Raw genomic sequence first — 12,996 nt, 5'->3', positions numbered from 1 at the left:
CTGGAAAAGTCTTTATTTCTCCTTAACACCTAAAGGATAACTTTACTGGATATATTATTCTTGGCTGGTGGTTTCTCTTTTTCAATGATTTGAGTATTTGATTCACTCCTAGCTTATAGGGTTTCTGCTGAAAAATACGGTGATAATCTAATGATGTTTTCTTTACAGGTACTGTTTATTTTCCCTGGCTGCCTTGAGCATTCTTACTTTGTCCTTATTTTTTTTACTCTTTTAATATAATGCACCTTGGATAAAGCCTTTTGGATTGAGATAGTTAGATGTTCTTTTAGCTGCTTCTATTCGAGGATCCAGTTCTTCCCAAAAGTGTGGGAAGTTTTCATCAATTATCTGAATAGGTTCTCTGTTCCCTTTTCCTGCTTTTTACCTTCTGGTATACCCATTATTCTTATATTACTCTTTCTAATGAAGTCCAATATTTATCATAGAGGTTTTTTTTCCCCTCTCAATTCTTTCTTTTTCCACCTCAGTCATTTCTAGATTTCCATCTTCTATGTCAGTAACTTTTTTCTCCATCTGGTCAGCTCTATTTCCTAAGCTCGCTATTTCATTCTTAATCTATTTTATTGAGTTCTTCAGCTCCAGAATTTGTTTGGTTCTTTTTTATAGTTTCAATCTTTTTAGTGATGTACTCTTTTTGTTCATTGATTTTTATATCTGAGTTTGTTGAATTTCTGAGTTTTCTTATATCCTGTTGAGTTTTTTGACATTTTTGTCATTTAAATCATATATTTCCATGTCTTTAACTCTACTTTCTGGACATTTTTATTTTTTTTCTGAGCTACCTTATTACCTTGGTTGTTCATGGTGTTTGACGGATTATTTCTCTGCCTGGGTATTTGTTGAAATGAAAACCACTTTTTAAAAGAATGTAGTTGATAAGTAAAGGTCTTTCTTTTGTTTTCTGGTAGGTGGTGCTGAAGTCCAAGTTTTTATTTTCCTTTACGTGCACTGCTGGGTATTCCGGGATCTCTGTGGAACAGTGTCCCCTCGGCTGTAGAAAACCTTTTGTATTCTCTAGGAAGTGGGCATCTCCTTTATGACGTGGTTGTCTGGGTCTCATGGCACCACTGCCATCAGTTGGAAGGGGTGAGCTGCGAGTTTCATGTGTTTCTGGTGCTGCTGTACTGTAACTAGAAGCTGATGCAGGGCTACTCTGAGTTGATCCAGCCGCTTCTACTAGGCTGCACCACAATGGGTGGGGAGACAGCAAGTTCCCGAGAATCGAGAATCTGCGGTTCTGCTCTTCTTTGTGGATTTATCCTCAATGAGTACAGACCATTTAGGCTAGAAAGTCTTTTTTTAGCCCTTTCCCAATCTGTCAAGAGAGAACTTTACTCAGAGAGGATTTTGCTGCCCAGTGGGCCACAGGAGTGGAGAGGGCCGATTCCCTATGCTAAATCCTTTGTTTATGTTGGCGGGCTTTGTAGTGCTGCAATTTTTTGCATCATTTCTCTGACCCTGACTTTGTGCCCAACCTCAGTGTGTGCCACCTATGCTGTCCCTGCCCCTCTGTTCTGGTCTGCCCAGTGGGGGCTGCACCCCAGCCCTTCACTACTGTAGTGTCCGCTGGGGCCTCTGTGTGCTTGGGTCTTCAAGTGATATCTGTCTTTATCCTTCTTCCTCCCCAACCTGGCTTTGCTGTTCTCTCAGATACACACACCCAACTTCAGATGTCCTGAGACGTGTTTGTATGTTGAGCAGAGAATTCTTTGTTGAATTATAACTGTTCAACTTATAACTTCAAGGGGAGAGACTTGAAAGCCATACTGCTTTCTTTTTACATTCTTAATGTGCCTACTAGAAAATTTAAGGTTACCCATGTAGCTTGCATTATATATCTGTTTGCCAGTGCTGGTTTAAATAATATAGCACCAATTTTTTTTTTTTTTTTGTTTTTACCTACAAATGTAACTACTTGTTCATTGATACTGTATACCTAGGGTTTACATTGTTTGTAAATATATGTTAATTTCAGTAAACTAGTAGTGTTTGTTTGGTCAAGCAAGGTGCAATTCTAAGTGCTGTGGGAGGTACATGGAGAAATAAAACAGTTTCCCATCTCTAAGAGCTTAGGGTCTAGTGGCAGAGAATAAGCAAATACTCCATAGGTCCAGAAGGTTATACATTAAGGATTAAGGAACCACACGATTCAGGAAAATTCTAAGAACCATTCCTTCATTCAACAAATGTCTTTTTGACTCTCTGCTGTGTACCAGGATCAGTTACTTCATGGCACTTATTAGCACTAAGTGCCATGGATCCTGTATGTAATCAATTAGGATTGGACTTTGTGGTTAAATAATCAAGAAAACAATCTTGTTTTTTCTTTTAACATTATTTGAGGTAATAAGTGGGAAAATATATGTACATTTTTCGATAATGTATAGAAGTTATAAATTGTTACCTATATGAAATGTATGAATAAACAACTTACCTACTCATCTTTAGCTGTTTTGTCAGTATAAGTAGTGGACTGAGCTAATTATTTACGTATGTCCTTCTGTGAATCCTCTAGGCAAAGTTAGTTATTTCCTATTTGATACGCAGTTATAATTATTAGTGTGCATACTTCCTCTCTCCCCAGCAACTAATCTGAGTTCCTTGAAGCAGGGGATCTTGTTTTGTTTTATTCGCTTTTTGAATTTTTTAAATTTATTAGCATCTATACTCATCCTTTCCTCCTATATTAATACAAGAGGCACCCCTCCTGTACAAGGATTATCTTTTGACTTGTACAGAGTCCCAGGAAAGAAAGCCAAGTCTCAAGTATCAATTGCTCAAGGAAAAAAAATCCTTGTGACCCCGTATATTCCTTTGCCTACCACTAACCTGGATTCTTCATTTCATGATCAAGCTTTAGAAAGAGCATGCTAGTCTCAATATTCATATTTGATTTGCTTTTCAACCCTTTGCAATCTGGCTTCTGCCTTTAACTGTACACTAAAACTTTAAAATCCTAAGGACATTAAAAAAATACTGACCCAAAATGAATCAAACATCTAAATATAATAGCTAAAACTATAAGAAAAATTCTTAGACGAGAACATGGGGGAAGCCTTTATGATACTAGATTTGGCAGTGATTTCTTGGATTTTACACCGAAAGCACAACGAGAGAAAAAAAATAGATAAACTAGATTTCATCAAATTTAAAAACTTTTGTGCCTGAAGAAACAATATCAAGAGAATGAAAAAATAATGTATAAAATGAGAGAAACTGTGAGTCATATATCTGATAAGGCTATATCATATATTTAGAATATGTGTAGAACTACGACTCAGCAACAACAAAACAAGCCAACAACCTGATTTAAGAATGGGGAAAGGACTTGAATAGTCATTTTCTCTAAAGAAGAATACAGGTTGGTCACTTGAAAAGCACATGAAAAGATGTTCTTTATCACTAATCATTAGGGAAATGCAAATCAAAACCACAGTGAGATACCACTTCACATCCATGAGGCTGGCCACTATTAAAAAAGCAGAAAATAACAAGTGTTGATGAGACAGGAGAAATTGGAACCCTTGTGCATTGCTGGCGAGGATGTAAAATCGTGCAGTCATTGTGCAAAATGGAATGTGAGTGTCTCAAAAAATTAAGCACAATACCAAATGATCCTGCAGTTCATCTAGGTATACACCCACAAGAATTGAAAGAGACTGGAGCAGATATTTGCATACCCATGTTCATAGGAGCATTATTCATGATAGCCAAAAGGTAGAGTAACCCAGGAGTCCATGGAAGGATGAATGTACAAAATAAGATATAAATATAATAGAAATTCTGACACATGCTACGATATGGATGAACTGTGAAGACATTATGCTAAGTAAAATAAGTCATTCACAAAAGGGCAAATGTAAGATTCAATTTATGTGATACAAGTAGTCAAATTCATCGAGACAGAAAGTGGAATGGTAGTTGCCAAGGGTTAGGAAGAAACGGGGAGTTATTGTTTATAAGTATAATTTCAGTTTGGAAAGATGAAAAGTTCTGGAGAGGGATGGTGGTGATTGTTGTAGAATACTGTGATGTACTTAATGCCATGGAACTATACACTGTAAAATAGTTAAAATGTGAAGTATATTATGTGGAGTATAATAAAAAAAATTCAAAGGACATTTTAACAAATGGATTTTATTTGCTCCTATTGATATCTCTCTCCTTGAAATTCTAACCTTGATTTCTAGAACATGCCTGTTATGGTTTTTCTTTTCTGTTTCTCTGGCTCTCTTTTCCTTTCTCTTTCTTGGCTTCTTTAACCTAAATTTAGGATTATCTCTTTGTTTTATTACTTATTTCATTTGCATTCATATCTAAGGCTTCCACTACACCTAGCTCTGGTAGTGGCAGATTATATAATCTCTATAAATGCCAGTCTCCTTGTATACAAATTAAGGTTTAATATCCCTATTTTTTTATTGCTTGTGAAAAATGAAGTAATACAGACAATGGCTAGCCTTGTTTGATAGGTATTATTGTATAATGATAACTGAATCTGTATCTTTAGGATAGATATTTTTTGAGGTCTAGAACTGTAATTCCAACAATCCTTTGGACATCTCACTTAATTGTTCCCTTGAAACCTTTGACTTGGTATTTCTAAAACTGATTTTGTTTTTCTCCCCAGAGCTATACTTCCTTTTGATGAATAATCTTAACAATCCACCCTGGATGCAGGGCTAAGTTGACTTATCAGTCTCCCCCAGTAATCTATGTTTTTCACTTCCCAGCAGTAGCTTCTGGTATTTTGCCTGGTGTATAATAGGTGCTCAAAAATGTTTGTTGATTACATGAATAACTGTATTATTCCTTATCCTATATGATGGAATAGACTTCTTACTGTATTCTTACATTCTTTTCTGTGGTGGTTTACACCAAATCATGAAGTTTAAGTTGAATTCATTCAGGATTCTAGGATATCACTCTTTTTTTAAATTATTGTATCATGTCTTAATATTATTTTTTTTGAGTGGCCTTAAGATGCAATATGTATATTTTTTCTTAACACTTTATTTAATTTTTATTGTGAAAATTTTGAACATACAAAAAAAGATGTTATATTGATTTCCCATGTACTCATCACCTAACAATTATCAATTCATGACCCTCTTCCTCTCAATTCAGATTACTTTGAAACTAATTCCAGATATCATTTCATCCATAAATATTAGTATTTATGTCTAATGGATGAAGACTTTTGAAACATAAAACAACCATTGTCACACCTAAAAATAATAATTTCTTAATGACATCAAATGTCTAGTCTGTGTTCAAATTTTCCCAATTGTCTTATATTGTTTTCTAACTATTTTGCACCAGAATTCAACTTAGGGTCATACATTGTAATTGGTTAATATGGCTCTTAAGTTAGTTATCTGACTCCTCTCTCCCTTGGGATTTATTTGTTGAAGAAACTGTGTTATATAGATTTTTAAAAGTGTAGATCAACACTACTCAGAAATATAATGCAAGCCACATATGTAATTTAAGGTTTTCTAATTGTCACAGTATAAAAAATAAAATGAAATAGGTGAAATTAATTTTAATATATTTATTTAACTCAATGATATATGCAGATAACATTTCAACATGTAATTAATATAAAATTATTAATGAGTTATACTTTTTCATACTGAATATTCAAAGTCAATGTGTATTTTATATTTATACAAATTTATATCAATTTGGACTAACCACAGCTTAAGTGCTCAATACCAACTACATGTTGCTACCATTTTGGGCAGGCAAGACAAGGTTTTGCAGATCATCTGTTGTGTCATTTAGCATGTTCTTTTTTTCCCTTATAAATTGGTAACACGTATTTAGATTTTCTGTTCATTTTTAAACCGAAGAAACTGAATGTCAACATCAAAACTAAACACATTAGATAAGTTCAACTTTAGAGAATTCTTTACAAATGAAGTTGCAACTCCCTTTAAGGGTTAAAAACTTTTTATTTGTATTTTAGTGCCAGTCCAGAGGACTATAATACAGTTGTACAGAAGCCAAGACAAATTCTTTGTCAATTTATTGACCGAATACTAACAGATGTAAATGTTGGTAAGACATAATTATTTCTTATATAAACTTTATAAATTAAATTGTTTTCCATATATACAACATTATGCAACCATTTTCTCCATGTTTTATAGAGTTAGTATTTATGTAGTTATTATTTACAGGAAAGTTATTTACAGTACTAGTTGTTACATAATGTGCATTAGGCTTTTAAAGTAATGATGTTTTTCTATTTGTTATCTAGATTTTCTGCTGCTTACTATGGTTCTTTGATAAAAGATAATATAGATAAAAAAATATTTGGCCAGTTCCATCGTAGCTAGGTCTTATGCCAGTGGTTGAGAAATAACAAATGTCATAAAAACTCTTTAAATAAGAATTGGTGACTTTGTGAGTTGTTGAGTCAACTCTTTTTGTGTTTCCTGTCTGTGGCAATCTAAAAGACAAACTACAAACTTGGCAAGATGATGTCATATCTGTCATAACTGTTAAAAACACATTCAAAGGGTAATACAGAGTGCCATTTGGCTCATGGTTTATAAATTTGATTCCACATTTGGCACAGATTTTATGACTTGTGATATTTATTGTTTCTTTTTCAATCGGTAAAATTATGAGTTGCTGAAAAATAATAAAGAACTAATGAATGCTTGCAAGATATGTTTTCATGTGGTGCTCCTATTTAGACCAGCGGTCCCTAACCTTTTTGATACCAGGGACCAGTGCTCCTGTGAGAATAATGCCTGAAGATCTGAGGTGGAACTGAGGCAGTGATGGTAGCTCTGGGGAGCAGCTGCAAATACAAATGAAGCTTCACTCACTCGCCCGCCACTCACTTCCTGCTGTGCAGCCCAGTTCTTAACAGGCCACAGACTGGTACTGGTCTGCGGCCCTGGGGTTGGGCACCCCTGGTTTAGACCACTAGCCCCCTCTGCTTGTCCAGCTCTTCTTCATTTAGGAATCAACTCCTTCACAACACCTTCCCACACACTTGTTTCCTTTATTCTGGATTAGTGCAATCAGTGTATTGTATTATAATTATTAGTTTGTCTGACACCTGATCGTGAAATTTATTTTATTTAATTCTTGGATTTTAGCATAGTGCCAGACATATGTAGTCCTATAGTACATGTTTGGTGAATAGATGTATAATAGATGAATGAGCATGATTATTAAACATTTAAAATTAGAAGGGTAGGATTGTAGGGTTTAGCCCCATCAATTTAATATGAGCTAGACATAATTATGGTCACCAAAATCTAGTTTCTTAACAAAAGAACTGTCGTTGAATTTGTCACAACTCTTTAAAATGAATTTTTTATTTTTTAGTTGCTCTAGAACTTGTAAAGAAAACTGACTCTCAGCCAACCTCTGTGATGTTGCTTGATTTCATCCAGCATATCATGAAGTCCTCCCCACTCATGTTTGTAAATGTGAATGGAAGCCATGGGCAAAATGAGGCCAAAGCCAGTTGTATTGGTAAGTCCTGCTGTTTGTACATTCACTTGCCATCTATTTTATGAAATCTGCCGCCTTCTCTTCTGAAGTATAACATAAAAATTAAGAGACATTTTGGTAAAATTTTCTATAAATTGTGGGAGCCACATGGTAATGGTTAATTTTATTTTGTGCATTCTTATTTTTTTCTTCTGTTATGAATGAGGTACCCAGAATGGATCGGAAGTAATCTAATTTGTTTATTTTCCATTGAACACTTTAACAGTTTTTTGTTTTTTTTTTTTTCTGGTTTTGGTAATCCCTTTTTCTAGATCAGGCATTAGCAAACAATGGCTCACAGGCTGGCTCCCTGTTTTTGTAAACAAAGTTTGATCCTGACACAGCCTTGGTCATTCATTTACTTATTGTTTGTAACTACTGCAAAGGCAACATTGAGTAGTTGACATGGAGACCATATGGCTTTTGAGCCTAAAATATTACCTACTTGACCCTTTAAGAATGAATTTGCTGAATTCTGTTCCAGATGTTGAAGTTTTATTCTAGGCTTTATCCTTATTGTTCACACTGCTTTTGTCCTTTTATTGGCTTCCTCCTAAAGATGTAAAGCAAACATTTTTTAAAAGAAATATATATGTATATATTCATATGTATATGTATATACACACATACACACAATACACAGAGTATTTTGAACTTTCTTGTTTAAATTTCAACACTCAACTTTGATAGCATGTCCTCCAAAAAGCCTTTTCTGATCACTACTGCTGATTGCCAGCCTTAGGACTGACTGGCTTAGTTGTTCCTTCTAAATGCTTGATTAGTATAGAGTGTTCTGCATTTCCTCTATCATAGTGGTTTTTAAACCGTATTATAAATACCTGTTTGTCTATATTCTTTGCCACACTGTTTTTTAAAACAGTAGATCATGACCCATTAGTGGGTTATGAAAATGAAATAAAATAGACTAGAAAGTATCATAATATACTGTGTATAAGAATAAATACTGTTTCATGAAATTTTTGTTTTATATATTTAAATAAACATGCATATCTCTACTGGGTCATGATATAAAATGTATCTCAGGTTCAGACACAAAGTTTGAGAAACTATTATAGGATTTATGAGGAGAGGACTGTTATTTGTTCTTGTGTACTTAAGACCACGTTACCACTCTATATACTTGTTGAAGGGGTGGTAATAACTATAACTTCCACTTTTTGAGTGTTTATTTAACATCAGGCATTATGCTGAGAATTTCACATATCTTATGTGATCCCCACGATAACTGATAAAGTAGATGTCATTATTTCCTTTTCATAGATGAAGTTGCAGAGGGTCAGAGAAATGAAATGTTCACACAACTAGTAAGTAGAAAGCTAGGACCTTTCCTGTTTGACTCCAAAATTGGTATTCTAAATTACTATTATATTTCCATTGTTTAGGGAATGTTTTAGACTATTTTGTTAGTGGTTTCTACTTTGAAAGTAAATTATTAAGCATTTACCAAATTAATTAGTAGTTCTGATCTATTTGTTTAATATCTTTATTTCAAAGACTTCAGTAATTGGATCATAACAAGACTTCTGCGGATTGCAGCAACTCCATCCTGTCATATGTTACACAAGAAAATCTGTGAAGTCATCTGCTCATTATTATTTCTTTTTAAAAGCAAGAGTCCTGCTATTTTTGGAGTACTGACAAAGGAATTATTACATCTTTTTGAAGACTTGATTTACCTCCATAGAAGAAATGCAATGGGACAGTTTGTGGAATGGCCAGTGGTAGTTAGCCGATTTTTAAGTCAACTAAATGAACATGTGGGATATTTACAACCAGCTCCTTTGCAGTTCATGAATATGGAAAATTTAGAATTTATTGAAGTCACTTTATTAACAGTTCTCATTCGTATTATTGCAATTGTGTTTTTTAGAAGGCAAGAGCTCTTACTTTGGCGGATAGGTTGTGTTCTGCTGGAGTGTGGTAGTCCAAAAATTAAAGCCTTAGCAATTAGTCTTTTAACTGAACTCTTTGAGCTTGGAGGACTACCAGCACTACCAGCCAGCACTTTTTTCAGCTCATTTTTGGAATTATTAAAACACATTGTAGAAATGGATGCTGACCAATTGAAGCTCTATGAAGAGCCATTATCAAAGCTGATAAAGACTCTGTTCCCCTTTGAAGCAGAATCTTATAGAAATATTGAGCCTGTATATTTAAATATGCTGCTGGAAAAGCTCTGTGTCATGTTTGAAAATGGTGTGCTTATGCGGCTTAAGTCCAACTTGCTAAAAGCAGCTTTGTGCCACTTACTGCAGTATTTCCTTAAATATGTGCCAGCTGGGTATGAATCTGCTTTACAAGTCAGAAAGGTTTATGTGAGAAATATTTGTAGAGCTCTTGTGGATGTGCTTGGAGTTCAGGTAGAAACAGAGGTAAGTCATTTTTAAGGTTAATTTGTTAAGTATGTACTTTTTCCCTCGGTTTAGTGTATATATGCAAGATGTGATAGTGAGAAAATAGAATGTCTTTAACAATGTACACTTAGAATGGGATGATTTTCATAATCTACTTTGGCTCTCTTAATGGATTTTTACTTTGATTTTAGACGGATTTGTTTACTAAGTTGTTAATAAACTGCCAATAGAGTAGAATGATTGAAAGAAGAATTTGTGAAGTATAAGTGTGTTTATTGCATTATTAATTAAAAGGAGGCCAGTTATCAACTTAATTGCAAAAGCTTTGAACACTCACATAGATTATATCTTTGACAGGCTAAAATCAGTCACTTTTAGAAAACCTATTGGTACATGGTACAAGTCATGCCAAATTATGCCTCTTTTCCTATTTGGACTGTGGGAGATTAGCAGCACAATGAATTAGTCAGATATGCAGTAACTTGATTAAATATTTCACCTTATTTTATCTATAAGACTTCCGGATTTATAGTTTGTAAGAAGTTAGTAATTTTCTTATAGAATAAGAAATTTATGGCATTTGATAGAAGGAAAAACAGGTTATAGGGAAAAGGATTTGTTATGCTAAGACTATAGAATAATAGTAGTTCAAGATATATGTATATAAAAACTATGAAATAATATAGATTAACGTAGGCCTTTGTTTTGTCTCATGAGACTCCAAAATAAATTTACCTTATTGGAAAACATATAACTACTATGTAATGTACTTTTGTTGTCTGTGAATAATAATATAAACATATTTTCTAAGAGATAGCTTTTGAAATTATTTTTGTTTTCTTAGTATTTGTTGGGCCCACTTTATGCAGCCCTAAAAATGGAAAGTATGGAAATAATTGAGGAGGTTCAGTGCCAAATTCAAGAGGAAAACCTCAGTGGTAATAGTGATGGAATATCACCCAAAAGGCGTCGACTCAGCTCATCTTTAAACTCTTCCAAAAGAGCACCAAAACTGACTGAGGAGTATGACCTTCATTGTTTTATTTAGTCATTTAGTAAAATTTTATTCACTTTTAAAAATCACCTTTACTTAATGTTTCGACTTAAATACACAAAGAATATTTGTTTTTCTAAAGGTAGTCAAAAGAATGCTTAAAATATTTTAATAGTTCTAATATGAAAGATTTCATGGTTAAATATGGTTACTTAAAAGACTTTTTAAAGCCTTTACTTGCCTGTCTAATTTAACTTTTCAATATATGAAAAATCTCTGAAACTATATATCTATCAATAATTAAAAAAAATATGAACAAATAAATATTTTTTTGTCATGTGGCCAAAGAATTTGCATGTTTTCTCCAGTCCTGAAAGTTGTGTTAAATCTTAGGATAAAGTTTAGTAGCTGACGTTACATGTTATCTTTTGTTCGAAATATTTTTCACATTTGAACCAAACTTAAGTATAAATACATTTATGCTGTGGTTATAATTAATTACAGAATTAAACATGTGGATATGAACAACAAAAGCATATTATGGAGTGCGCTGAAACAGAAAGCTGAATCCCTTCAGATTTTCCTTGAATACAGTAGTCTAAAGAATTCTGTTATTGAGACTTTAGAAGGAATTGCTGTTGTCCTACAGCTGACTGCTTTGTGTACTGTTCATTGTTCTCATCAAAACATGGACTGGTAAAACAACTTGTATTTTCTGGGTGGGTTTAGTAAATTTGGATTTATTGTTTAAGAAACATCATTCACTTGATTTGTGTGATCTTAGAACACAAATTTTTCAATGAAATAGAAATTTGTTTTTTATTGAGTACCTGCTAAATGCTAAGCACTGTGATAAATACTGTACATAACTTAATTTTTACAATTCTGTGAGGTAAATGCTATTATGTCCACTTCCCAAATTAGGAATTGAGGCTCAGAGAAATTGAGGCTTTTTTTTTTTTTGGGTGGGAAGCCTAAACTAACTTTCCTAGGCATACATATTTACAAAGTAGCAAAACACATTTTTATACAACTCAAAAGCCGTTGTTCTTTTAGACATTAAGTTAAAAGAACGTTTCTCTTTGATAACAAGAGTAAGACTTTATAGTGGTTACCAGAGGGAAAGGGGGGTGGGGAGGAGATAGAAAAGGGTATAGGAGGTCAAATATATGGTCAAATCTCCAGAAGGAGATTTGACTTTGAGTGGTGAATACACATGAAATGTATATAATGTTATTAACCAATGTCACTCCAATAAATTTGATAAAATTAAAGAAAATAAAAAGCATTCTCTGATTAAAAAAATAGGAATTTAGAACTCTTGAGAGGTATATTTTTGGTTCAATATTCTTAATATAGTTTAATTACTCTATCAGAAGAAACAAGTAGTGTGAACCTTCTCTGAACATTTAGTCTTAATTTTAGTGCACATTATAGACCAACACTTTGTTAATTTTATACATGATCATTCTGTATTTTCTAATTCACTCTTAACTAGCCAATACAAAGTCATAGAGGTGTTTTTAAAGAAACTATATTAATTCACATCGCATTAATTGGAATTTGAGATAACTTGAAGGAATAACTAACTAGGCTGAAGTCTAACCTCTTCCTATTATTAAGAAAGAGTTTACTAAGCCAGTTAATTATACAGGCAAGCCTGGTAATGCCACATTTAAATATCCTAGGTTAATTTAATTACCAAATCTTGAGAGTGATTTAGACAGACATAAAGAGATTAAACTTAAAATAACGTCAGGGGTGGCTCCATAGTGTAGTGGTTAGCATGTCTGCTTTACATGTAGAAGGTCCTGGGTTTGCGCCCCAAATGGAGCCACTGACCATACACCCTGGGTGTGCTAGGCCCCCTGAGTGCACCAGGGGTCCCAGGCCCCGGGTGTATTCCATGAACTGTGGGAGGAGATGACCCGCCTTCAGAGATCCAGTTCTTAAGGGGAAATGGCAACATCTATAGGTCAGGGATGGAGATGGGGCAGAATTAAAGAGGGGAAGAAAAAATAATAACATATTCATTGATTTGCATATTTACTTTGAATTGGTTTAAAAAAAAGGTTAGTTTATGCTCAT

General features: G+C 33.8%; 1 protein-coding gene across 6 annotated transcripts in view; it reads left to right on the top strand.

Annotated features, from left to right (window-relative positions):
- ATR (ATR checkpoint kinase) overlaps positions 1-12,996 on the top strand; it is a 136,248-nt gene that overhangs the window by 10,631 nt on the left and 112,621 nt on the right. For 5 of the 6 annotated variants that reach the window (XR_005655772.1, XM_039876468.1, XM_039876469.1 and 2 more), the window contains exons 2-6: positions 5,993-6,084; positions 7,372-7,521; positions 9,055-9,932; positions 10,759-10,937; positions 11,413-11,604. Coding sequence is in view for 5 of the 6 variants with exons in the window: in XM_039876468.1 (XP_039732402.1) it covers positions 5,993-6,084; positions 7,372-7,521; positions 9,055-9,932; positions 10,759-10,937; positions 11,413-11,604 (1,491 nt within the window). In the remaining variant the exon portion in view is untranslated. The remainder of the gene's footprint in view (positions 1-5,992; positions 6,085-7,371; positions 7,522-9,054; positions 9,933-10,758; positions 10,938-11,412; positions 11,605-12,996) is intronic. The other variant, XM_039876472.1, reaches the window with a different exon arrangement.

The sequence above is a fragment of the Pteropus medius genome, unplaced genomic scaffold, assembly GCF_902729225.1.
Source record: "Pteropus medius unplaced genomic scaffold, Ma_sr-lr_union100, whole genome shotgun sequence".
Lineage (NCBI taxonomy): Eukaryota > Metazoa > Chordata > Mammalia > Chiroptera > Pteropodidae > Pteropus > Pteropus medius.
This window is presented reverse-complemented; position numbering and strand designations above follow the sequence as displayed.